The 26,934-nt window shown below is 46.2% G+C and overlaps 1 protein-coding gene and 1 pseudogene across 6 annotated transcripts in view; one reads left to right on the top strand and one right to left on the bottom strand.

The window, feature by feature from the left end:
* The first annotated feature begins 717 nt into the window (after positions 1-717).
* Positions 718-814, top strand: LOC129510647 (small nucleolar RNA U3; annotated as a pseudogene).
* A 1,353-nt stretch (positions 815-2,167) lies between these two features.
* The window catches only part of CUNH4orf19 (chromosome unknown C4orf19 homolog), an 86,945-nt gene continuing 62,178 nt past the window's right edge, over positions 2,168-26,934 (bottom strand). For 3 of the 6 annotated variants that reach the window (XM_055326249.1, XM_055326248.1, XM_055326252.1), the window contains exons 2-4: positions 18,931-18,981; positions 4,675-4,728; positions 2,168-3,473 (exon numbers count right to left, since the gene is read on the bottom strand). In XM_055326249.1, the coding sequence (XP_055182224.1) occupies positions 2,747-3,473; positions 4,675-4,706 (759 nt within the window). In that variant the 5' untranslated portion in view covers positions 4,707-4,728; positions 18,931-18,981 and the 3' untranslated portion in view covers positions 2,168-2,746. Of the gene's footprint in view, positions 3,474-4,674; positions 4,729-7,382; positions 7,503-18,528; positions 18,718-18,930; positions 18,982-26,934 lie in introns of all 6 variants that reach the window. The other 3 variants (XM_055326253.1, XM_055326254.1, XM_055326250.1) reach the window with 3 other exon arrangements.

The raw sequence follows: 26,934 nt of genomic DNA, 5'->3' as shown, positions 1-26,934 counted from the left end.
TATAGAAATAATCTTATATTAAAATCAAGATTTAAAGTGGTAAATAGCCACAATACAATTTGCTTCGATCATGAAAGACCAGGATGTCCCCTCCTGATCACAGCCGGTGCCTTAAAATCCAGACTGCATCCGTGCTTTCAAGTCGTCCAGAATATTAGAAAAGTTGACTATTGCCAATCATCACTTTCCTGATATCGGGTGGCAGCAGGCTGCAGAAAGTCACTACACAGAGTAGGATGCTTAGCCAGTTGCTAGACAACCTGGTGGACAGGGCTAAAATCTGGAATTTGTTTTCAACCTGAAGATTCTGATTCTCCTCTGACATCCTTTGGTAGAACCTGGATATGGGGGTAGACAAAAGGAGCCACGATAGCTTAAAAAAAAAAAAAAAACACAAAACACTAAACAAAAAAGACTTGAAAATCTTGGTCATCAGCTAACCTTTCTGAAGCAGTTTTTTTTTTTTTTTTTGCAGAAAAAGAATCTTTAAAACTCAGGGGAATTGTTAATCATGGTGATGTATCTGCAATAGTCTCAAAATGTGAAATTACGTACATGTGCCAGGCGCAGAAGTGTGTTTCCATGCAAGACAAAGAGACCTGTCTGCACTAAATCCTCACCTTACCCCTTTCCTGCTGAATTTTCTTCTCTCATCCTTCTGTTGTAGAGACAGCAGCAGGAAGTCAGGACTGGACCACAGGCTGAATTCCCATCTGTAAGACTATACTTTCAGGGATCATTTCTATAGTTTGAATTCCCATCTGTGTTTTATCAAATGTAAATACAACCTCTCAACTTCTTGCAAACTGGCGGTAGCCTGGGCTTTTGGGTTCTGAGGGCCTGGGGTGGGAGAGACTGCAAGCTGACCACCTCAACACTCAATGTCTATTCTCCTTCTCAGTAAGCAAATACTGAATTTATTTTGAAAATTTAGACAAAAAAAAAAAATCCAGACAGACAGAAAGATAAGTCTCCTTAGCCTTTCTTGCATCTCAGGGTGACCAAGTGACTAGATGCTGACCCAGGAGGTATAAGTGGAAGGATCAAATTATACTTTCAGGAGGTCCTTAATGGGGAGGGAATGAGATTCCTTTACTCATTTTCCTGCGTGGAAGGCAAATGTAATGATTGGATGGAACACTATCGCCCTGGACTGCTAACTCTGGATTTTCTTCTACATAAGAGGTAAATACATCTCTATTTTTATAAGCCATTTATCACATGCAGCTGAACCTAATTCCCAGCAGCTACACTTTGGGAAACTGTTGAAGGAATCGCTCTCAAATATGAAGCATGCGGTGTGCTAAGTACGGTAGCAAATACACCCACAATGCAATGAACGATGACAACAGTTTGCATTTTAAGGGCTCTGCGTGACCTTAGAAGTAGAGATGGCGTGTCACCAAACACACTCAGGGTCATGTATGTCTCTTAAGCATTTGTGAGGGTGCCTTCCTTAAAGATGCGGGGAAGCTCAGAAATCACATTTTATTTCAATGATTACCAAAGTGCAGTGATGCCATTATTGACACTTGACAGTATGAGAGTTTTCCCTTGTGAGGACATACAACCATTTTTAGAGGATTTGTTTTTAACTGGTAAGACTTATCATTTTATTGAGCGCCTACGGGGTGCGAGGCACTTGCGTAACCTCATTTCATCTGTCCGAATACATACTATTATTGTCCCTTCACAGAGGGGCAAATAGAAGGGATGAATTACTTGCCCGAGGTCATGTGGCAGAGCTGGAAATCGAACCAGGGGTCAGACAGATTTCAGGGCCTGTGTTATGAAATGTCATCCTATGGCATCTTCCACGTTCATGTTTCTCTAGATAGACTTGACCATCCTCTAAAATTTCCACGGAGTCTTGTCGGAACGGCAGTTCTTGTTTTTTTTTTTTTATTTTTTTTTATTTTTTATTTTTTTTATAAATTAGAAGGCTGGAATCCAGGGAGGGCTGTTGTTCATCCTTATGTAAGATGGGCCCACGTGGTCATGGTGTCACGAGTTTGAAGGGCAGGGACAGGCAGCCAAGGCCATTCTCAGCAAACCTCACCTGTAACTTGGCAGCACAGCTCTCGAAATGGAGAAAGAAACCTCAGGGCTTACCTGACGCTCCGTCTGGGAGACGGGAACCACCTCTGAGTCACCACAGACAGACACATGTGTTGTCATGCTTTAATGAGAATCAGACAGTAAGTGGCATAAAACATCCATCTCTTGGCTCTTCCCAACCTCATGAGCATAAGACTCCGATACAATGCCGGCCGTTGTAAGGATCATTTTGACCGGCTCCCCAGTCCCAAAGGGGATTACACAGTGATGATGGCGTAAAAAAAGTCAAGGTCGAGGTGTCTTAGCGTCGCGGCTAACGACTGACCATTTGTCTACCGCGGGCTCCTGCCCCATCCTGAGAGCTGCTGAGCTTAACTCGACGCCGGCCGAGTGGTTAGTTGTCGGTTCCCTGCGCGACTGTGCCTGCAGGTGAGCCACGCCCCGGGACGCGCACTAGGCACTTCCAGCGGGGGCCCGGGTACACCACCGGCGGGCCCCGAAAAGCAAGACGAGGGATGCGCACCCAGGGCGCTCCGTGGTTCTGCACCCCTGGGGTTGGGCGCTGGGATTTCAGGGCATTTGAGCCTCTGGGGCAGGTGTGCGGGGAGCGGGCCGGCTGGGCAGCCGCTGCCTGCGCCCTGGGCCCGTGCCACGGGCGCGCGAGGAGCCCCCCGGGGTGGCGGGGGCCCTAGTCGGCCTCGTCCACGTCCTCTCCCGCCGTGGCCGCCTCGAGGGCCGCCAGCGCCTCGGCCACCGCCGCGTCCTCGGGCGCGTCCTCCCAGCCGCCTCTGGACCCCGCGGCCGCAGCGGCACCCGGGGCGGCACCCGCGGCGGCACCCGCAGCGGCACCCGGGGCGGCACCCGCGGCGGCACCCGCATCAGCACCCGCAGCGGCACCCGCATCAGCACCCGCGGCGGCACCCGCAGCGGCACCCGCATCCTGCAGGTAGAGCCTGAGGACGTCCGTGGCCACGGGCTCGTTTGACGCGTCCCAGCTGGTCCGGGGGGGCTCGGGCGTGCGGAGGCCGCGCCCCCCGGCCGGTGGGTGCCCCCGCCCCGCGCCCCCGGGGCGCACCGCGCAGCCCTGCGGGGCCGGGTAGTCCGGGGGCGGCAGCCGCGGCGCGGGCGCGGGCTCCTCCGCCGCAGGCCCCTCCGCCGCAGGCCCCTCCCCGGGCCTGGGGTCCGCGTCGCCGCCCTGTTTCCGGGGGCCCCGCTGCGGGGCCGAGGCGGGGCCCACGCCGTTGAGGGCGCTGCCCGCCCCCCGCGGGGCCTCGCGCCGCAGCTCCTCCTTGTGCACCAGCGCCTCGCCGCTCTGCTTGCCTTGCGCCTGGCCAGAGCGCCCTTCGTCCACCTTGCAGCTGTTCACCTCGTTGACGTAGCCGGGGGAGGCCACTTGCACCGGATCAAAGAGATAGCTGGGGGTGACAGGAGGGAGGGCCGGGTTAAACTCTACCTGACGCTACCCACCGATGCCTTTGTGAACGACTGGCTTCCATCATCAAGGTTCCTGCTACGGGCCCTGCTCCCTTCTGCCCCCGTCCACCTCCGCGATTACTCCGTGGAGCCTCTGCGCGTGGCTAAACCAACTGTAGTTGGTGTAAACGGGTTCTGAACCGAATGTGCAACAACAAGGGACGAAGCGGCTGAGCGCTGATAGCCCATCCCCTTAATGGAGCATTATGCAGTCGTTGGAACGACAAATATGAAGTCTGGACTAACAGGAACGGTACTTGTTATTATTAATCATTGTTATCATTATTATTTTTAGGAACGATACTTATAATGCATGTTTATTCTAATGCCTTTTGAATAATGCCTACCATCACATTGCATTTACAACGGCATAAAACTTACACACACACAGGCACACATGAATGAATGGATGTAGGTATATAGCTATGAATGTAGAACTAGAAATATTAAAAAGTGTTATTTGTGAAGGAAGCAGATTAGTTAATTCCCCCCCCCCGCCCCCTTTATTCTGCATAGAATTCTATTGAGGTGATCCAAATTATTCTGAAATAGAATCCGGACAACATTAAAAACACATAAGTGACTGGGGTGAATTCTTTTCAGGGACGCCGTGTCAGGCACCATCTCTGAAACCCAAGCTTTTCTTTGCACTGGAGCTCCCTGGGGAATTGTAAATCCAACCTAAACCAAATTCAGGCTCAGAGCGTGATGTTGTTTCCAGCACGCTCTGAGCGGTGGGCAAAACCGGGTTTAAAAATCCAGGCCACGGGATCCCTGGGTGGCGCAGCGGTTTGGCGCCTGCCTTTGGCCCAGGGCGCGATCCTGGAGACCCGGGATCGAATCCCACGTCGGGCTCCCGGTGCATGGAGCCTGCTTCTCCCTCTGCCTGTGTCTCTGCCTCTCTCTCTCTCTCTCTCTCTGTGTGTGTGTGACTATCATAAATAAATAAAAAATTAAAAAAAATAAAAATCCAGGCCACGTGTCCTCTTACATGATATCAAAGCAGTTCCTAACTCCTAATTTCTTGGCAAGGCTGGTCATGCCCCAAGCTGGATAAATGCACTAAATCCACGCGGGGTCTTTACAAGGGCCTCCACGGTGACCACAGATCCCTCCGCTCAGAGGTCATGGTTGCGACTTTACCTTTGTATCATTTTACAGCATCTGCACCCCATCTGGATTATTTTTTGTTACCGTCTGGAAAAGAAAGTTAAAAAGGAGAGAACATAGTGAATAGGAATTACGTTTGCTTTTTCCTTTCTAGATATTCCAAGTGCATCGAGTCACAGTGTTTGGCAAAAGGATACCACGGGCGTCAGGGAGGCCACGGTTCCTGGGGACATCTTCATTGACCCAGAATCGCCCATTCAGAGTTCTCAAGCATCTACTGACACTGGCCTCTGTGCCAGGCCCTTCCGCCCATCCTGGGGGTTCCACGTGGCACCTCCACTTGGCAAAGGAGGAAATGCAGGCTGAAGAATGCCAGAGAGAGAAAGGCGGGATCGAGAAACATCCAGGCCACTTTCTATCTGCCTTGTGTGGGGGCCTCGGGAACCGACTAGGGCGCCGCCACTGTGCTGCAGCGGGGAGGTGACAGGGAAGAGCAGATTCCTTACCCTTACCAGTCCTTAGCTCCTCAAGTATTTAGGGACCTCTGGGTAAGGTGGCTGCCCTGCATGTTCAACTACAGACACCCAGAAGGTTACAGCTGCGGTCATCATCCAAGCTTCTGGGGACTAAGCTGCACCTGCTCTGCCTCTCCCACGACTGGGCCAGCCCTGGCCTCAGTCCAAGGGCTCCACTCTCTTGCAGCCCGAGGAGGTGCCCCGGGGGGCCTCCTGGCAGCAGGTGGGCTCGGCTCTGGGCCACTTTTATCTCCCACCTGTGCCTTTCCAGGTTTCGAGTTTCCAGATGCTTGCCCCCTGACTAAAATCTTCCCTCGGTGTAGAACCCACCAACTTGTTCTGATCTCCCCATGAAGATCCTAAAAATGGGCGTAGAAGAGTCTCTAAATCAGTTCCCTTGTCCGGTTTCTACAACTTTTAAAAAAGCCGAGCCAATAACTGAATTCCGTCTGGAAGACGGGAACCCGAGGAAGAGGCAGAGGGCATTTGTCGTTGGCTGTGTGACTGCCCCCCCAGCCCCCGGCCCCTCGTCTGTCTTCTTCCACCTGAATTCCCGGGGCACTGCTTCACGGCCACTTCATGAGGCTTTACCCACATGGAAAATGACCAGCGCTCTCTTCTTTCTTTTAAAGTTTATTTTATTTTTTTTAGTCATCCCTACATCCAGTGTGGGGCTTGAACTCACAACCACAAGATCAAGAGTTGAGTGCTCTTCTGAGTGAGCCAGCCAGGCACCCCATGATGGGCAGGTTATGGGACCTAGGTAGTCCACAAAGAACCTGGAAAACAGCCCCCGAAAGATATCCCCATCCTAATCTCTGGAACTTGTCACTGTTCCTTCTTATGACAATCAATCAATCAATCAATCAATCAATCAATGTCTTTGTAGGTGTGATCATAGGTTGGAGATGGGGAGATTTACTTGAATTATATGGTTTGGGGCCCAGCTGTATGACTCTGGGCCTCAGCTATTTTTCCACCTGTAAACGGGGATAGTGCTATGTCTATCAGATGCCATCATCCGGGATTATGTGAGTTAACATCCACAAGAAGCATATACTTTAGGGCTCAGACCTGTTTGGACACAGCATGTTAAAAAAACAAAAAAAGAGGATGGAGGCCTTGCACCTAAGAAAGATACAAGTTAGTTGCCACAACACACACATGAACAAAAGTCTTCACAATACCAAGTAATCGTTGTTTTCTGGCATAAGGGCCAAAGGGTGTATTTCTATCAACTGTGGCACCAAGTGAAAGATATAAGCCCCAAGTGCCACAGAAGTTCCTCAGAGGGAGAGATCATTGGGAACTTAGCCAGTGGTTTGTGTGTCCAACCATTTCCTTCTTCAAAGCACGCTCAATTAAATGACCCCGTTTCCAGAGCCCGGGATTTTGTTCCCAGCCTCTGCTCCCATTTATGCCTATTTTCTGCTAATAATTCACAAATCAGCTGGACAAACAGGATAGATAAATACTGCATGCTCCTCCTCGCCCCCATCAGCCCCTGTCTTCCCCTCCTCTCCTCCCCTCCTCCTGCTCTAAAACCATGCCCCTTGGCCTGCTTGCGGTACTTTTATTTATCTTGGACTCTATTTAAAAACACAGTTGGGAGGATTGGTGGCAAAGGCAAAGGCAAAAAAAAAAAAAAAAAGTCAAAGAAAAGGAAAAACCTGGCTTTGAGGTTTTTGAGAGAGGGCAGATTGTGGGTCGTCACCACATAATTGAAGCCACCCTGAAATATGACCCATTGTAAAATATCTGGTGGGTCAGTCTTAGGATGGGGAGTCCAAGAGGTGTGGGAGGGGAAGGTTTGCAGGAAGGAAGAGAGAGGAAAGAAGGGGGGAGGTGAGGAAGGGGCCTGCAGCCCCACTTTGGGTTCCCAGGTCCCAGAGGTGACCATTGTCGACCGACAGTGGGGAACCCTGCCCGGGCTGCAGGCCCCCACCCTCTGCTGCCCTGGCCAGGGCCCCCCAGATGCAGTGACTGCTGAGATTTCACAGGCCAGCTGGAGAGCCACCACTTCCCCGTTTCCTACAGAATTTACAAGTCACCTGTGGCTTTCAGCTCCCCACCTCCTCCCCCAGGAAAAGCAGAGGATCCACAGTTTTCTTCAAAGCCATGAGATGTGAAGGATGTTTCAGGCTCCTGTTTCTGGCTTGGCTTCCCTCCCCCCACCCCCTACCCCCCACCGCGTTGCCTGGGTTTCCTCCAGGCGGGGTCCCCTACCTGAGGGCCATGCTCCGGGCCTCTCCTCCTGGGCAGAGGCCCTGCCTTCTCGCAAGGCCCGGGGTTCCCTCCCCGGCGGTGGCATTCCTTCCCTCACTGAGGCAACTCCTGGGTCCCGGGCTGTGTGACCATGACAAAAAGGGTGGGGACTAATGTATTTACACCCTAGGCCTGCTGCCCGCATCCACAGTTTCCTTCCTTATATGAAGAGCCCTCATGGCACATCCAATCTCTCTCCACATGTCACTGCCACGTCCACGTCTTGCTCTGAGCCGCCGAGCTCTCCCATTTCCAGGAGGGGAAGGGACTCTTCTGTGGCCGGTGTGACACAGGGGAATGGGGGGCCGGTGGGGGAGGGCGGAAGGCTTGCTCGTGTGAAATTGAGACTTGGCTTCAACATGGGCTGTCCACCTGCTATCTCTCTGTGCCCCCGACCGCCCCCCCCAACTTTGACAACGGCTAGCTTGAAGGCCAGCTCTCAGTTGTCAGGTGCCTTTTATTACGTAGCAGAATCAAAATCTGCTTTCTCTTTGGAGTCTGAAAAAGCAACAGAGAAGCAAAGGGCAAATCCTTTGCAACCACTGGCTGGTTTACACAGGGGAAAAGCAAACACCATTAGGATGGTAGGTCCATCCACCCCCGGCGCCCGCCCACTTCTGCGTTGGGGGGTGGCCCTGCCCTGCGATCAGTGTTGAAGTTAAACAGTCCTGTGTTTGAGGATGGACACGCTGACGCTCTGTCGGTTACTAGTCTAGTCTTCTTGCTAGAAAGTCCTGTTCCACAAGGGGGGGTCGTGGTGGCAGTGGGGGGAGGCCAGAAGATCACAGGAGTTTTTGAACCAGGCAGAGACACTGAATATTCATCAGGAAGTCCAGAGGTAATAGAAAAAATCTCCATCCGGTTGCCAAGGGCTGCCTTTGAATAGTGACAGTCTGAGAGAGTGACAGGGGCAGGTCAAAGGACACAGGAACCAGATGGCAAAGGTTCTACTGGCCAAGTTTGGAACAACTGGAGCATCAAAATAAATACGACCGGTATAAAGGATTGTAACCTGCTGCATAAAATGAGGACCTGTGAATCTACACTGATCGAAATTTAAATGTCTACCTTATAAGCAGAAAGCCAGTTAACACACACACACACACACACACACACACACACACACACACACACGGGATAATGGGACTAGAAAAATCACCATCATAACAGTAACTGATTCCAGCAAAAGGCATCAGTGGATGCTGAGACTAATGGGTAAGAGTCTGGGAAGAACAGGATGGTTAGTCTGCAAGCGTCTCCCCGCCACATGTGTAAGGGTAAAACCGGATCTGGGCAGTGGAGAAATAGGCACACAGCACTTGCATCCGATAACACTGCCTGCAATCATCGAGACTAACCAGCTTCAGGTGCCCCGGATGGGTTATGCTGAGAATTCAGCATCACGTTTCTGGTCTTCCTGGAAAAAGAACGTAAGCTGGGTGGGAGTGTGAAGCGACATCTGTCACCCCACATGGAGGGATGTTCTGCGAAACAGCTGACCTGTACTCTTGAAAAAAAGTGCTAGTCGGAAAAATACAGACAGACTGAGGAGCTGTTCCAGAATTGAAGAAGACAGGATGTACGATGGCCAGATGACACGCATAAGTTTTTGGCTAAAAGGTCATCATCGACACAACTGCTGAAGTCTGAGTAAGGCCTATTGATTAGGTAACATTATCAAGTCAGTGTTAATTTCCTGATTTTGATCAATGCACTGGGGTATGTAAGAGAACAGCCTTGTTTTTAGGAAATACCCAGGGACGTATTAAGGAGGAAGGGGCATGGTATCTGTGATTCATGAAAATGATTCAGAAAAAAAAAATTGCATGAGTGAGCATATCAAGAAAGAGAAGGATAAAGCAAATGTGGTAAATGGTAACTTCTGGGAGCTGTGCGTGGAGCATATATGAAGATTCTTCGTACCTTTCTGAGAACTTTTCATTAACCTGATGTAATGTCAAATAAAAAATTAAAAGAAAAAAAACAGGAAATTTAAAAAAAAAGCGCCAATCTAACGTCAGTTCTTGTTCTCTTTATCCCTAGAGTAGGACCTAACACCTACGGGAAGTCATGGATATTAAGATATTCCCCCCCCCCCCAAAAAAAAAAGATATTCCCTATAAAGAAGCACAGGGAAAAAGGTTTTGGAAAAGAGCTCACCAAAAGCCCACCAATTTTTTTTTTTTCTGGATTTAGTCATTCTGAGTACGTCCTGAAGACCTTTCCTCAAGAGCCAGTCCTAGGCACTGGGACTCTGAAGGCAAAGGAGGTATGGTTCCTGTCCTCAGCTGCCTCCTCTCCTAGGGGGACTTCCAGGCTAGTGCTTCGGTATCCTCAGCTGTCTGCCTCCCCTTCCACTCCCAAGCTCCTCACAGGCAGCGCCCAACACCGGGCAGTGTCCAGCAGGGCCCTTTGTGCTTGGTATTCAAACAAAGGAATGACTGGTGAGTGATGGCTGTGAGTGAATAAAGGATGCGCAGGAGATTTTCTAAGTTATCCCAACAGAGGGCCTGCCTCTCCTCGTGATCACACTACCCAGTGGTCCAAATCTGGGAGCCAAGCGCAGCTGCTGGGAGAGATGGGAGGGACTCCGTTCTTCCCTCCGGGCTTGGGAAACAGCAAAACCTCCCTTGGGCAGTTCCCAGGGTCAAGGGTGTTCTGCTTCCCGGGTTCTAGTCCATGAGCTGTCTGTAGAGGCAGCTGCTGGGAAGTGGTCTGAGTTTATCGAAGCTGGAATGTTTGAGAGAGAGAGAGAGAGAGAGAGAGAGGGACCAAATGAAACCCTTAAAATTTCAGCTCCGTTTTTGAAAAAACCAACTTGCCAGTGTTTGTAAAACAGCGGGGATTCCACCTTTCACCTGGGCAGCAGGTGAAGTTGACGAATACTTAGCGAGTCATGTCTGGGTACTGAGCTCCTGGGCTCGAGAGGAATGAATGAACGTAATTGCCAGGTGCTGAAGAAATTGCCAGGCGCTTTATAGGATAAGTAAGGGATGGCCTGCCCAGCTTCAGTGGCTGTGCTGAATTCACAACGGGAAAGGGACAAGATAAATCCCTAGACTACTCAATCCATTTCCTCCTTTTGGACAGCCCTTGAAAACTCCTGGTGTGTTTCCTTTTCTCCTGAAGAGGCTGAGCTGGGTGATTTTGGACAACCTGCAAGACTATGAGGATCTTTATTATTGGCGCCATCACCTAGTATTTTATGCATTCTCAACAGCTGGTGGGTGGGGTGCCTGGGTAGCTCAGTCAGTTTAAGCATCTGGCTCTTGGTTTCGGCTCAGGTCATGATCTCAGGGTCATGAGATCAAGCCCCGCATCAGGCTCTGCTCTCAGCTGGAGTCTGCTTGAGATTCTTTCTCTTCCTCTCCACCACCCACTCCCGCTTGCTCTCTCTCAAATAAGTAAGTAAATAAAATCTTCGATAGTTGATGTACTACGATATACGTGTCACCCAGAGCTGGGTCTGATGGGATATTTATGTGCAGAGATGTGTTTGTAGGTTTTTTCCCTCAGAAAGGGGTTCTCGGTCAGATACATTTGGGAACAGCAGAGATTAAAGACGAACACATTTGTGGTTAAGAAAAAGAACTATTTCATCTTGTTTATCTCAGTGTTTCCCAAAGTTATTTGACCACAGAGCTTTTTTTTCCCCCTATAAAAGACTTATTAACAACCAACAAAAACTTGTGTTTTGGGAAGAATGACTGTTGAAGTGACAATCCTAGCTATCAGGGTGTGTTCTGTGCCTCTGACTGAAAGTGTCACATGGTGTCTGGGGGAACCCGGGCAGAGAGAGTCCCATGGTAGCAACAGCTCCACTGCCTGCCCCACAGACGTGGGAAAATCTGTGATCTCTTGATGCCTCGGTTTCTTCATCTGCAAAAGGAGTCTTTGATGTCAAAGCTCTTATCCAAATCTGATGACCTAAGAGGCGAATTGGTGAAGAAAAGGGGACTTCCCTCATGACCCCCTTTTCAACTTGGTTTACACACGGTTAACTCTTTGAATGCTGAGGCAAGGCGGCCACCTATAGGACGCTGGCGCAGGCCAGGTTTCTCTCAATGGCTTGTGAACCACCCCATGGCCACACCACTGAGGTGTGTTTGGGTCTCGACTCCGCACTTGCCCCAGCCCGAGATCCCTACTGAATGCACAAAGCTTCTCCTCCTTGTCCTCTCATCAGGCCTTGGGTTCTCCAGCTCTTTCCCTCATGTGTGCGGCTCTTTCGTGGCGGTCTCCTCAGCCTCTCTCCAGAGAGTACTAGGGGAGACAGAGTAACAGCAAAGCCCCTGGGAGGGGTGAGGACTCGGGTCCTGGGGACCCCGTGAGGCTGGAGGAGGTGCGCTGCTGGATTCCCTTGTCCACTGGAGTGGGTGATGGGGAGGCACGGGCTACTGGCCAGGAGGTCAAGTTCTCAGGAGCCAAGGAATTGGTCTCTGGGGATGAAATGGCAGGACTGAAATAGGTGTTTCTCGATGAAAGGCTGCCCTGGGCTCACTCAAATCATAATATTTAAAAGGGCTGCCTCCCTGGCCTCTCTCCAGGCTGTCCTTGCTGGTATGTTCACCCGAGGCGGGTGTCTACGCTGGTCTTGGGGTGCTTCCTTTGCAGGAACTTGCAGAACAAGCCAGGTCCTGGTCCCAACACTTTACTGCAGCTGGGGTCACAGGATCCTTGGTGTCTGTGTTAAATGTGGAAAGACAAGACTTTTACAACAGTTAGAATGTCACTCCATTTTTCTCTTCTTGTGGACCATATGCTGGCATGTTGTAATCTTTCTGAAGGATCTTAAAAACATTTCCATGGCCCCTTCTTCTATTCAAAAATCATTTTTTCCTTACTGACGTGGTCCTCAGTCTGCTGTCCCTAAGCCAGATGTTTCGTGAATGGTCACAGTCATTACACAGTGTCTCCACTGATTCTTTGGCTCTTCAGTGAATCCCTGGTGTGCACCAGGCACTGTACCAGGTTCTGGGGAAACAGCAGAATCCAGGTGCTCCCTGAGAGAACTTACAGTCTTGAATGTGTGTGGTGGTGGTGGTGGTGTATATGTGTGGGGTGGGATGGGATTTATATAAACATTTGGGAAGATTCATCACACCACAAAGGCATTTCAGCATAGTGGTCAAGGGAGTAGTCTAGGGCCAGCATTGTGGATTTCAATATTCCCTCCACCACTTTTTTTTTTTCGTGACTGAACACAGTAAGTCCTTCATTTATGAAGAAGCTATGTGGGATTCAGGAGTGTGTCATTTCAGTTTCACGTACAATAGTAAAAACTAAAAACTCAGCTTATAGGGAAAGAGATTTCTGGATCCTTTGGGGCAGGGTGACATTTTGAAGCAAACTCACCCCAGTACCATACTAGATGAACACAGTGAAGTGTGAAAATGTGATAAATATTACTGTGATTAATAGCTCAGTCTATTAGCTGTTTTAATAAAGTACAGCTTTATAGTGAAAATAATGTACTAGAAATAGCTTTGTGACCTCTACACAAATTTCTTAGCTTCTTCGAGCTTCAGCCGGCTAATCTGCAGAATGGGAATGATAACTATTCCAGCTTGTCAGGATCATTTTGAAAATTAAATGAGATAGAAGTTTGTACGGCATTTACTACGGTGTCTGGCCTACTGCCGGTACTTATTAATACTTAATAAGCAGTTAACATTTGAGTGTTTCCTATGCATCGAGGACTGGTTTGGGAACTTTCACGTACTCATTCATTTTGACTTTACAACAATCCTGTAAAGTGAGTACCACTATTTTGTAGACAAGTAAATGGATGTAAGTTAGAAAGGGGCACGGTGGAGCTATTATTAATGCTGTTGTTCTAATTTTCATTATTATTAACATTTCCTGGCGTCTGTCTTGGTAGGTTCTGTTGATTTCTGAGTCCACTGAATTACACAACAAACAGCAGTAGTTTTTGCAAAAGGGAGCCGGATCCTCTGAATTTGGGCTTTGATGGAGTTTTACAGGCGTGCTTGCTCTATGACCACCAGATGGCAGTACACGGCGGTTAGTTAATTGAACACTAATTTCAGAATATTTTGTGTTAGAAAAAGCAAAATGTGCAGGATTACTGGAGTTAAGCAGAAGGCATATAGAAGTTCCAAGTCTGTTAGTAGCTTGGGGCCAGCCCTCTAGATAGCTCACCAGTACCCCCATCCTCCTGTTCCCTTGGTGGGAACTGTTTTAGGGAAAAAGTTTGACTAGCTCTGCCTTTATTCTCTGGAATGTAAATTCCTAAGAGTAGGCTTCTGGTTGGGGCAGATGCAATGTAATGAATAACTGAATAAAGGCTGGGGTGTGTGGGCGGATCCTAGGGGACACAGGAGCAGGGGGCACGGGGTCCACCTGGGTCTGGGTGGGGCCTGATAGCTTGAGTTTCTAACAAGCCCCAGCTGGTGCTGATGGAGCTTCCTGGGGACCACACTTTGACAACTGCTGCTTTACTGCTGTGAGGGTAGCAAGGCAGTCCAGGCATCTGAATTTTGGTTGGAAACTAATATCTGTCATCACTGATCCAATCCCATCCCTAATTGGAGCAGTTTTCCAATCTTTAGAAAGATAGAGTCTAAGTTAGAAACTTAGAAGTTTCTAAAAACTGTTTTTCAGAATTTGCATTTCTTTTTTATTTTTTAAAAAAGATTTTATTTATTCATGAGAGACACACAGAGAGAGAGGCAGAGACTCTCAGAGGCAGAGGGAGAAGTAGGCTCCATGCAGGGAGCCCAATGCGGGACTCGATCCTGGGACCGTGGGATCATGCCCTGAGCCAAAGGCAGAGCTCAATCACTGAGCCACCCAGGCATCCCCAGAATTTGCTTTTAAACACTTTGTAAATTATATTTGTTGTTTTTATAATCCTTCTCTATGAGGGTTGTAACAGTTAGAAAAGTTAAAGTAACCTAATGTCTAGAAATATGGGATCAATTTGAAGAACTTAATGTTTACTAACTGGGAAATAACTGGAACAAATCCATGACCCCGGGCTGATCCGCTGCCTGTCTGCTCTGAGATCTGCGCCTGCCTCCTCTTGCTGGCTCAGTTTCCCAGGGCAACGCAAGGCTGAGGAGCCCCTGCCCTCTGGATGTGGGTGAGCCCCACCAATGGGAGGTGCTGGTGGAAGACCAGGGAAAAGATGGGAGAAGCAGGGTATTCCCCCCCCCCCTACTTGGACAGTATCTGATCCATCCTGGCCGACCTCCTTCACAGCCCTTGATGCAAACAGCTCTGAGCTCCATGGTTCCAGCTACTGCCCCAGCATCCGGTTCTGCATCTCCCCCTAAGGTGGAAATGTCTTCCTGCCTTGACCATATCCGTGTTGCCTCACCAGCTGGTTTCCTAGCTCTGCCAATATCTGCATAAGCCACTGACTCTAATCTCCCACTGTCTAAAAGGAGGGCTTCCTGTCTTTGACCAGACCTAGCCTAATACCAACAGTATCCTGGTCAAAGGCTTTCTAGCTAACCTACTAAAGAATATATGGCAACAGTATTGGACTCTGCAAAAACTGGTATTCTCGGGCACCTGGGTGGCTCAGTGGTTGAGCATCTACCTTTGGCTCAGGTCGTGATCCCAGGGTCCTGAGATCCAGTCCCATATCAGGCTCCCTGTGGGGAGCCTGCTTCTCCCTCTGCCTCTCTCTCTCTCTCTCTCTCTTTATCTGTGTGTCTCTCATGAATCAATAAATAAAATCTTAAAAAAAAACCCTGGTATTCTCTAATGCATATGTTGTTGCTTGTTGCATGTCTGACACAGGGTGGGCACTGGGGACGTCAATGGTGGTTGGGGAAGGGACTTAAGCTCCTCCATCATCTCCATCAAGTTCTCTTTCCTTTCTCACCACAAATCAGTCTGTCTCCTGTACAGTGTAATGTCCTTACAAGTCTCCTATCTTCCCCTCCAAGCTCTTAAATGCTGCCTATATCTATTTACAGGTATTCTTTTTATTTTATTTTATTTTTTTATTTACAGGTATTCTAAAACTGCCACTGCAGATGCTATAGGGCCATAAAGACCTTCATACTATTTTTAGTAATCTCATGAAAATACTCAACATCATTGATGAGTGTGGGTGACGGCAGTTAATAAATAAGCTTATAGATGCTCCTTATGGCTGGGAAAATAAGGAAGTTGTTCCCTATTATTAGTATAGGCATGGGGCATATTGACCCTTTCCCCCATTGTTACTATGGTGTCAGGAGGCTAGTTTTTAATATGCCCCTAAATGCTTCAGTGAGGCTCCACATCAACAGCTTAATACAAATACCTAAAACTCCTAGCATTGGTAATCCAGATACCCCCATTTGCTTATCAACATGCTTTTGAAATATATGTTGAAGAAGTGCAGATTTTCCCAGACAGCTCTGAGGAGAAAGTGACTGAGACCATATATACATCTCAACTGATCTTCATCAGTCACGTGGAATTAGATGTTTCCCCCCAATTCTGCTACTTGAGTAGAATCTTGTTTGCTGATGAGTCAAGAGAACGTGCCATTGAAAACCAAACCAAGCATGCTGTTCAAGGATAATCGCCATGGCACCAAGACTCAGACCCAACTGAAGATGGGGGTGGTGGTGGTGGGTAAACCATGATCTTCTGAATGGCTTTCACTTTCCAAGAATTTGAACAAGTGCATTCTGGAGCATCTTCAGACAACAGAGATATAGTTTATTTGAGAATATTTTAAAGACCTGAAGATGGTATGTTTTTATTTAACACGTGCAGTTCTCCTTTTCGTGTGTGATTAGTGGGCCCCCTTCTTCATACTCTTGACCACCTTGGTAGCAGTATCATCTGACAAAACCCAACTCAGTTTGTTGGCCGATTGAGTGACTTTGGTTCAAGCCATATAGGAAGCTTGGCATCACCCACCCGTTAGCAGGTATCTGCTTAGAAACATAAAAGACATCCTTGGCATTAGCACATGACCACTTTCATTTTTCTGGCCATGTTACCAGAAGGATGGGTGAAAGAACATGTACAAAATCACATAGGGGGTCTACGGGAAGAGGAGGAGGAACTTGAAAATCCAGTGCACCGAAGAAGGTCTAATGTTATAATTATGGGAATGGGCTCTGGAGTCAAAATCTGGATTGGCCTCTTCAAAGCCGGTGATCTCCAGTGAGCCAGTGAGCCATTTACCTTCTGTTTTGCCAATCACCAGATGGGGAGCATAGTAACATGCAATCCTGCGGGGTTCCCAGTGAGATCACATGATTTAAACATGTGATGGGCCTGGCAAAGTGAATCTGGCAAGTAGGAGGATCTTAAAAGTTGGCTGCTCTCAAGTTCATGGTCGTTGTCTGTGAGAATATTCTTTTTTTTCTTTGTAAAGTTTTTATTATTGATGATAGTCAGAGAGAGAGAGAGAGAGAGAGAGAGAGAGAGGCAGAGACACAGGCAGAGGGAGAAGCAGGCTCCATGCACTGGGAGCCTGACGTGGGATTCGATCCCGGGTCTCCAGGATCGCGCCCTGGGCCAAAGGCAGGCGCCAAACCGCTGCGCCACCCAGGGATCCCTGTGAGAATATTCTTGAACCATGGGTGCTATTTGTTTTTAGACACTGTGAATAGAAATAAGTGATGTTCTGACCGAATCCTCCCTGGAACCGCATAGGAATCAGGGTGCATCTCCAACACACAGTACGCCTCCTGTTTGGTAAATAGCTTTCTTTATCTGGGAGTGGAGAGAAGTCTGGAAGAAACCTGAAGTATTTAGAAAAAGCTAAGTTCTGGAATGATGAGGAAGCCCCAGAGGAGGTGATGTGGATCGAAGTTTATACCACAGGGCCTTAAAAGGCTACAAATAATGATAGCTTTAAAAGTAAGAATAGCTCAGGGCTAGAGGCTTGGAGTCAACGAGTTCTGGGTAAGTCCCAGTATCCTAGAGTGCCCAAACCATAGAGAATCTTCGAGAACATTCCACTCCATAACCTCATTTTATAAATGTGCTCAGGACTCAAGGCTGGGAGCATGAACTGCTCAGGGAACAACAACAACAACAAAACCCAGATGGTCTCACACTTCAGATGACCGCTACATATGCAGAATCGAATCCCCAGTGTTTCTCTGAAGTATAGGAAAAACAGTTTGTGCACTTGAAAAGACTGAACATGATTCTAAGGCTTTAGTTACTCCTCATCACCCAGCTGGGAGCAACACCCTCTGCTAGTTATCAGGACACAAAGAGACAGAAGAAAGGGCTCACCACCCACTCATGCAACATACATTCTCTGAGCACATGTTACGTGCCAAGGACTGAATTCGATTCTAGGGATCCAGCAAGAGTTTACAGTCTAGCAAGGGAAAAATGTATAAACAACTACGAGCTGATGACTAGTCTAGTGTTAAAATGATTGCAGTGCGTCACCTACACTGGAGGCGGGTTGGGGGATGGGGCAACTGGGTGATGGGCATTACGGAGGGCACGTGATGTAATGAGCACTGGGTGTTATATAAGACTGATGAATCAATGACCTCTACCTCTGAAACTAATAATATACTATATGCTAATTAATTGAATTTAAATTTTAAAAAGAAAAAAAAAAAAGATGCGTCACCCAGTGTTACATAAGGAGCTCCTGAGTAATCTTGGGAAGATTAAGAAGGCTTGTGGGCAAAGGTGAGCAGATAAAGCACTGGTGGAGTTCTGAACCACATTCCAGGGGGAATGCAACATGAAGGCAGAAATGCCACCTCTTACACGGTCTCTCTTAGCGCCACCCTTCTTTTCTCCATGTCCACTGCCACCGTCCCGTCCCATGACATCATCCTCCTGTCACCTGCATCCACCTGATACCTTTGCCACACGGAAGTCATGTGATCTTTTTAGGACACAAATCTGAATCATAGCACTCTCCCTGCCTATAAAACTTTTCAAAGGTGCCCAATGCCCTCAGGATATTTAATAACACAAAATAATGGTGATGATGATGATAAAAGTATCAAACTCACACAAAGCTTCCTAGGTACCTGGTGTTAATCAACTTGCTTTATGAGTCTGATTTATCCCTATTATTTGTGGATTCCATCTTTGTTTTAATTCATCTAACTTGCTAAAATGTATTTGCAATCCCCAAATAAATACTCACTGTGCTTCTGCAGCCACAGTGGCAGTGGGCCGAGTGGCAAAAAATTTGAGTCATCTGATGTGTGTGTTTCTAGCTAATCTCACACAAAGGCAACGTTCCGCCATCTTGTTTCAGTTCCTCATACTGTAAATCTTTCAGTGTGAAGACTTGGTTGGGTCATGCTCATCTCACATGTCCTACAATTGTATCCTGAAACAACACAAGTAAAAAGGAAACAACGAAATTCTACTCAAACCTGAACAGAAGCCTGAAAGACAGACTTTGGGGATTGCTTGGTTTACTGGTTTTAATGTTTCTGGTAATAAAAACTGTAGTGAAAGACCAAGTAATAGAAGATGAAATGGAAAATGGGGAGAATAGACTTTTTCCCCAAAACATAAAGAAGAGAAGAAAATTGCTTACCTGTTGTGGAGATTGTCCATTAGGTCTCTCTCGAAGTTTTAACTTCTCTTCCTGCAACAACAAAAAAGTTGCAAGTTGAGTCTGCAAGTTGCCTCCTGTTCACAGCCAAGTTGCCTCTTGAAACTGACAGCAGACAGCATGTCCCGAGGGGGTACTAGGCACTGATGTAGGGGAATGGAGTTCCAGGCCCAGGAAGACCAGAGCCTTAAAACTTGCCAGGCCCAAGTCTGCAGCCTAGGTGCTGACAATCAGCGATAAACTAATAATCCACCCAAACTTCAGTGTTTTCCTCTGTAAAGTAAGGTTGTAGGGAGATTTAAATGGCACAACATGCAAGCAGTCTATCATGTGCTGCGCATGCTGGACTCATTCAATTACCAAAAGCCACTGTTGTTATTTACTACTGTTGATAAACATCACACGACAACACAACTCTTCTCTGATGGGTGACGTTTCAACTAAACAGAAAAAAATTCAAGGAATTTGCTTCCTGGAGGCATATCAGTCAGAGTTTCAATGAATACATGTACAATATTTTAATAAAATACATAATTTTAGAAAATAGCTTTGCTCTGTGAAAATAATGATGCATAAGATTTGAGGAAGTAAAGCTAATGTTCAGATTTTTACCAAATACTCTGTGATTATTAGAATCTGAAATCTGAGAGAAACAGTGGCAGATAGAAACATAATGATGGTCAGATGTGGTGGGAGGGCCTTTCGGGTAGAGGAAACATGACAAAGACGAGACAGGAAGGGATGGAGTATTATTTAGTGAACAAATAACTAAATTCCTGCTGTGTGCCAGGCACCAGGAAACTGCAGTGAATGGGAGACCATGCTGTGTGCCTTATGAAATAACAGTCCTATGTGCGAAAGAGGGAATATTCCAGATTGCTTGGTGTTTAAAGAACTTGGAACTTGCCATGTGGTTGGTAGACTTGCCATGTGCCAAGTACCTCGTAGGAAACCCACTGGATGTGGCAGTTTGGAGTTACAGATAAGAACCTGTTTAAGAGTGGGGAATGAGGGAGCACCTACGTGGCTCAGTCGGTTAAGCATCTGCCTTCAGCTCAGGTCATGATTCCAGGGTCCTGGGATCAAGCCCCACATCAGGCTCCCTGCTCAGCCGGAGTCTGTTTCTTCTTCTCCCTTTGCCCCTCCCCTACTCGCACACATGCACACGTGCACATGTGCGTGCACACTTTCTCAAACAAATAAAGAAAAATCTAAAAAAAAAAGTGAGGAATCCAACTTGAAGAGGGAGCATTTCAACTGAGTAAACTGAGATGCACAAAATGAGGTGGAGCCAGCCATGCGCTCAGTAAGCCATCCCTTTAACAAGCCATTCCTTTGTTAAGAAGCCTCAAGTGATGGGCCACCTGGATGGCTCAGTGGCATGATCCCACATCTGGGGATCGAGTCCTTGCATCAGGCTCCCTGCAAGGAGCCTGCTTCTCCCTCTGCCTATGTCTCTGCCTCTCTCTGTGTCTCTCATGAATAAATAAATAAAACCTTAAAAGAAAAAAGAAAAGAAGCTGTAAGTGGTTCTGCATTGCCTACCAAGTCTTTAACATTCTCAGCTCAGCATCCAGGGCCTTCCATAATATGACACCAGTGGCTCTGCCAGATTATCTCTGGAACTTCTCTAGCTAATCCTATTTCCAGTCCATCTGGATTTTTTGCTCTTTTCTAAACACGCTTATATTTTCCTATTTCTGTGCCTTTGTACATATTATTTTTCCCAGTCAGTATGCCTCCATGCCCATTGATATTTTGCAAAATTCTTTTTTTAAAAAGATTTCATTCATGTATTCATGAGAGACACAGAGAGAGAGAGAGAGAAAGGCAGAGACACAGGCAGAAGGAGAAGCAGGCTCCATGCAGGGAGCCCGATGTGGGACTCGATCCCAGGACCCCAGGATCATGCCCTGGGCTGAAGGCAGGCACTAAACCGCTGAGCCACCCAGGGATCCCCTATTTTGCAAAATTCTGATCCTTCAGGCCTATTGCCCATATCACCTCCCCCATAAAGTTTTTTTTTTTTAAATCCATTAAACGTAATCACTCCATTCTTTTCTATAGGATCCTTAACTTCTTGGATGGTTCTGATGACTTTTTGCCTTGCATTATAGTGATTCACTTATATAATGTTCCCTCTGTTAGACAGTAAACTTTTAGTAGGGAGGGGTCATGGCTTCATCATTTTATCCACATGTGGTGTCCTCTGACACAGTGACATGCGTATAGATGGTACATGGCATATCTTTTAGAAATGTGTTATAAATATCATTGAAAATGTTAAGGTGCTTAATACCAATGTATTATACAATATTGTACATATTTAGCCAAATCTAAGATGCATTTGTATTCATTTGCCTTTTAATACTTTTTTTAAAAAGATTTATTTATTTGAGAGAGAGCAAGCGGGGGGGGGCAGGGAAGGAGAGAGAATCCTGAGGCAGACTCCCTACTGAGCAAGGAACCCAACGTGGGGCTCCATCCCAGCACCATGAGACCATGACTTGAGCCAAAATCAAGAGTTAGCTGCTTTACTGACTGAGCCACCCAGGAGCCCTTGCCTTTTAACACTTCTAAAACTGAAACGCGTCTTACAATCACTGGCACATCATAGTTAAGTTGGTGACATTATTTTCTAGTTTTGTGTTATATGAGATGTATATAAGTACATGTTATAACCTCTGACATCTAATATTCAATGAAATACGGTATTTTAATCCTATATTATTGTTTGTTATCTCAGGAGCATGTTATGCATACACTTTACTAAATATATCCGATGTTAAATGAGTGTCTGCCTTGGACCCAATTATATGAATATTATATGAGTATAAGACATGGCCCATTTACCAAGAATTTCTAAGACGAAAACTAACACTATCCAGAGATGCAGTAAGGATTTTACCACCTGTAAGCACTATATAAAGACTATATATCAAAACAAAAATAATAACCACAAATAAGACACTTCAAAGAAATTCTACTTTTCCCCCAGGAAAGACTTTTTGAAATAAATTCTTTCAAAAGAAAGTGTTTGTGCACCTGCTTTGCTGGCGCCTTAGGTACATGACTAATTTATTTGTTGGGCAAGATAGCATTGGCATTACAGTGGGTTGTACATGGTGAGGACCCAGTGATTAGTAAAGCCAATCAGTTCTAGCCAATCATGGAAGTTTAGGAGAAGTAGCAGTCCCAGTGTAGATGAGATGCCAGGAAGGCTTTACGGAAAAATAGGGACATGAGAGGTGTTAGAAATGAGCAGAGACAGTTTCAGTAAAAGGAAAAGGCTACAGAAGAATATGACTTGTACAAAAGACAATGGAGAGGCCCATGCTGTGGATTTGGGGATGGAAATGGCATGTGCGATGATGTTACTGGGGCTCTTGAAAGTAGGCACAGAGGACCACATGTGACGTGATGGGTGATGGGAGTAGGTTCTCAAGCAGCAAATGGCAGGATGGTAGCAATATATCAGAAAGCCCCACCTGCTAGCAGCAAACAGGGGAAATAACAAGAGTCATGTACAGAGAGACTTGCTAAGAGTTGATCCTTAGAATTAAGTGATGAGATGAAAAAGCCTGGTGTGTGGTGGTATCAAAGAGAAATCCAAAGGAAAGAACAAATTTGGAAAACATTTTTTTTCAAGCTTTCCTTGGTTTTTGAGTTAAGCATTGATTTCTACCATCCCTGGTTTCTCTTAGCACTTTGGCTTATACACTTATTATATATAGTGTCTTGGGAAAGTTGTGTTGCCCCACTACCTGTTTTCTTATGCGTAAAATAACAATTATGGTAGTACCTTTTTCAGGGAGTAGTTGGGGTTAAGTGAAAGAACACAGTAGAATATTGAGCATAGTGGTTTGTGCAAACTATAATCTTAACGTTAGCTCTGATTTGTCATTCATTGTCACTGTCACTATCACCCTCATTACCACCACTACTACCACCACCATCGTCATCATCTACCACTTTCTGTTTTTCTACCCGACACTCACTGGAAGTTCTTTGATTCTAATGATCACATCTCATTATCTTTGCTTCTTCAAAAAAAGAATACAAAGTAGGACTTTCACAAATATGTACTGGGTTTTGTGAAAAGTAAACAGCCAGATCTCCATGAAAGAAGGAAGTAGTGTGACAAAAGAAGGAATTCTTGAAATTATTCCTATACTTGGAGGCTGACAAGTGGGGAAAATGGTGGTTTCACAAATAGGGCAAGTGGAAGGAGAACCACGTGCAGTATTTGAGAGAGCCTGAGTTCAGCATTTAGCGTCCTGTGTTGAAGTGATGGGTGGGGAGATGGTAAGAGAAAGGTTCGGAGTGAACAAACGCAGCCAGCCACCTTCCATTACAAAATAAGAAGAGGCATACATATGCTTACAGAGAGAGCAAGAGTCCATAAAAACAGAAGGCCCATGGATGTGAAGTCAGCAAGCCAGCAGTGTAGAAAGCCAAGAACCAGCCCAATTTAGCAGAATCCTTAATGGCTTTAGGACACTAGGGACAAAGAGGGGAGGGCTAGAATCAGGATAATTTGGAAGGTGTTTAAGAAGCAGGTTCCTAAATCTTTTTCTGCACACTCAGCTTTTGGGGTAGTTTCCACTCTCTATCTCATCTGAAGAAGGTAAGTTAAGTTTCTGGAAAGGGTAAAAACAGGGTTTCTGGACCAGGAACATAGTAGAGAACATACAGCAGAGGGCGGGGGATCTGAATCCAAAACAGGATTAAGTGAATGTGTGCACATGGAGTGCTGAGAGCCTCAGCCTGCTTCTCTCCTTGGCTCTGGGAATGCTGGCACACTCACCCTTTAGTTGTCCTCCAGACATCTGAGGAAAGTCTCTAACAGGAAAGACAGTTTGAAAGCAACCAACCAACCAATGAACCAACAAAAAAGCACTTAACACAAAAAGTAGAGTGAAGAAAACTAAGTTGGAAATTAAAACAAGACAATAGGAGCCCCTGCGTGGCTCAGTCAGTTTAATTATACAACTTTTGATTTCCGCTCAAGTCACGATTTCAGGGTGGTGAGATCAAGCCCCTCATCAGGCTCTGCACTCACTGGCAAATCTGCTCCAGATTCTCTCTCTCCCTCTGCCCCTCTTCTCTGTTCTCTCTCTTTCTCTCTCAAATAAATAAATAAATCCTAAAAAAAGAAAACTCAAGACAACAAAAATGAATATTTCATTGGAAAGCCTGGAAGAAAAAGATGAGGAAATCTTATATAAAATAGCAAAAGAGACAAGACATAGAAAACCAAACAGGAAAAAAAAAAACCAAAATCAAATAGACAAGATTAAAAAAAAATTAGAGGACCAGTCCAAGAGGTCCAATGTCTAAATAACAGGAGTTCCAAAAAGAATGAACAAATAAAAGAGGGGAGGAATTCATCAACAAAGTGATTTGAGAAAACTTTACATAACTGAAAGACATGAGTTTCTAGATGAAAGCACTCAGCAAGTGTCCAACATAATAAAAACAGACTCAACACCAAGACATATCATTGTGATATTTCAGAACTGGGATCCTACATAGACATCTAGAAAGAGAAAACCAGATAATATCCAAAGAGGGATCAGAATGGTTTTGGATTCCTTAAACACACACACTCATCATCATCATCATCATCATCATCATCATTCTAAATCAGGACAAACGACCCATTAAGTGAGAGAGTAGGATAAAGACACTTTCAGATATGAAAGGTCTCAAAAAATTTACCATGCACATTTCTTCCCCTCCTGGGAAGGAAGCTATTGGAAAATGTCACAAAAAAATGAAGGACTAAACCAAGAGGGGAAGGCAAGGATATAGGAAACAGGATATTAAACACAACAGAGAGACAAAAGTGTCCCCAGGATGGTAGTGGCTGAGATCCCAGAATGCCAGCAGTGGCCACAGCCACAGAACAGCTCGTTCAGGCTGGACAAGGCAAGAAGGCCCGAGGCAGTTTTCTTTTAAGAGATGAAATCGATAGAATCATTTAATGATCCCAAGGAGAAAGATACATACAATCAGAAAAGACTTTGGGGTTGAATCAGTGTAAGTGTGCAGAATATTGAACAAAAAATGAAACAATGAGCCATTTGGGACCCCAGAGAAAAAGCCGTGTGGGAAGGGGATTACAATTCTCCACCTGGATTGGCTGTGAACAGCATTTACAGAGTTATAATAGACACTAGATATTCATCAAACTAAAACTGGAGATGCTCAGTGGGGATTGGGAACATTTCTTATGTGTGGTGGAACAGGGGTGTGAGCTGAATGAATTTCCATAGTGGAAGATGATGTCTACAACTGAAAAAAACATCAAGAAATGGTAATACAGGGGATCCCTGGGTGGCGCAGCGGTTTGGCGCCTGCCTTTGGCCCAGGGCGCGATCCTGGAGACCCGGGATCTAATCCCACGTCGGGCTCCCGGTGCATGGAGCCTGCTTCTCCCTCTGCCTGTGTCTCTGCCTCTCTCTCTCTCTCTCTCTGTGACTATCATAAATAAATAAATAAATACCTTTAAAAAAATAAAAAAAATGTTTAAAAAAAAGAAATGGTAATACAAATATTTAGAGAAAGAGAGGCAAATAACCCAAATAATTAGCTTAAAAATGTGATTTTCCCAAAAAAAGGGGGTGTTTTCCTTGGAGGAAAGAAAAATGAAAAATGTGCAAACAAGGGAGCAGTCTGGGCTTCATCTGAAGATGCGGGAATCAATCTAGTCATAAGGGCAAAATCTCGAGAAAGGGTAAGCCAGACGAATGAATTCATGCAAGCACTGACAATGACGTTTTTGAAAAAGCCAAGTTATGGGGCCACTTAGGTGGCTCAGTGGTTGAGCATCTGACTTTGGCTCAGGGCATGATCCTGGGGTCCTGGGATCGAATCCCTGTCGGGCTTCCTGCATGGAGCCTGCTTCTCCCTCTGCCTGTGTCTCTGCCTCTCTCTCTGTGTCTCTCATGAATAAATAAATAAAATCTTAAAAAAAAAAAGAAAAAGCCAAGTCACATCCATTTACTTAACCTACATTAATTGTTCAGCATCTAGTACTGCGGGGCTGGCCATGTGCTAGTAGATGATCACAGCCGACTGCCTAGAGCATAAAACTTATAACCTAGCGAGGTGGACAAATCATAAATAATTATGATCCAGTGATATAATAGGGCTTATTAAGCAAAGTCTTATGAAACTTTGGGGACCAGCAATCAACCTTTCAGAATATTCTAGAGCTGTGTGTCCAATATGGTAACTACTGGCCACATGTGGCTAATTAAGTTTCTTAAAATTAACTACATCAAAAGTCCAACCTCGGTTACACCAGCCAGCCATGTTTCAAGTGCTCAAAAGCCACATGTGGCTAGTGGTTACCATACTGGGCAATGTAGACATAAAACGTGTTTCTCATGCCAGAAAGTCCTATTGGACGGTGCTGGTCTAGAGGTTCTTAAATGGTGCTTTTTACAGTGTTTTCAAGTACATTAAAGCCCTGAAGGGATCACATTCCAGGGGTCTATTAGTAAATAGAGCTTTGCAGGGCTTGATAATTAACCAGCTAAGTTATCTGAACATGGAAAGGAATTTTTACTCTGGTAGAAGTTTAGTTTTCCACTGGAGCCACTCAGGGAGCCAGGAAAGGGTATTTCTTACATCTCCTGATACTGTTTGACCACGCACAGGGGTTGGGAGCAAGTGCTACTGGTGTCCAGACTCTATTGAGTCTCTGGGAGAACGCTTTTGCCTAGTGGAAGGAGGGGAAAGTTCTGGAGAATGCAGAGACTCCTGAGTTTGAATTTTGACACCACTACTTGGTAGCTCCGTGGCCCTGAGCAAATCTCTCAACCTCTCTGGGCCTTTGTTTTTACAGATGTGAGGAGCACAGAAAAGCATGGATCAGGATAGGCAGGTGGCTGAAGCACACAAATGGCAGCTGCCATCCTCCTCCCTGCTCTTAATCTCCAGCAGGCCAGAAGCAGGCTGGGAGGGCTGGCTCTCCTC

This window comes from Nyctereutes procyonoides, unplaced genomic scaffold (genome assembly GCF_905146905.1).
Source record: "Nyctereutes procyonoides isolate TBG_1078 unplaced genomic scaffold, NYPRO_anot_genome, whole genome shotgun sequence".
NCBI lineage: Eukaryota > Metazoa > Chordata > Mammalia > Carnivora > Canidae > Nyctereutes > Nyctereutes procyonoides.
The sequence above is the reverse complement of the archived record's forward strand: the minus strand, read 5'-3'. Positions and strand labels throughout refer to the sequence as shown.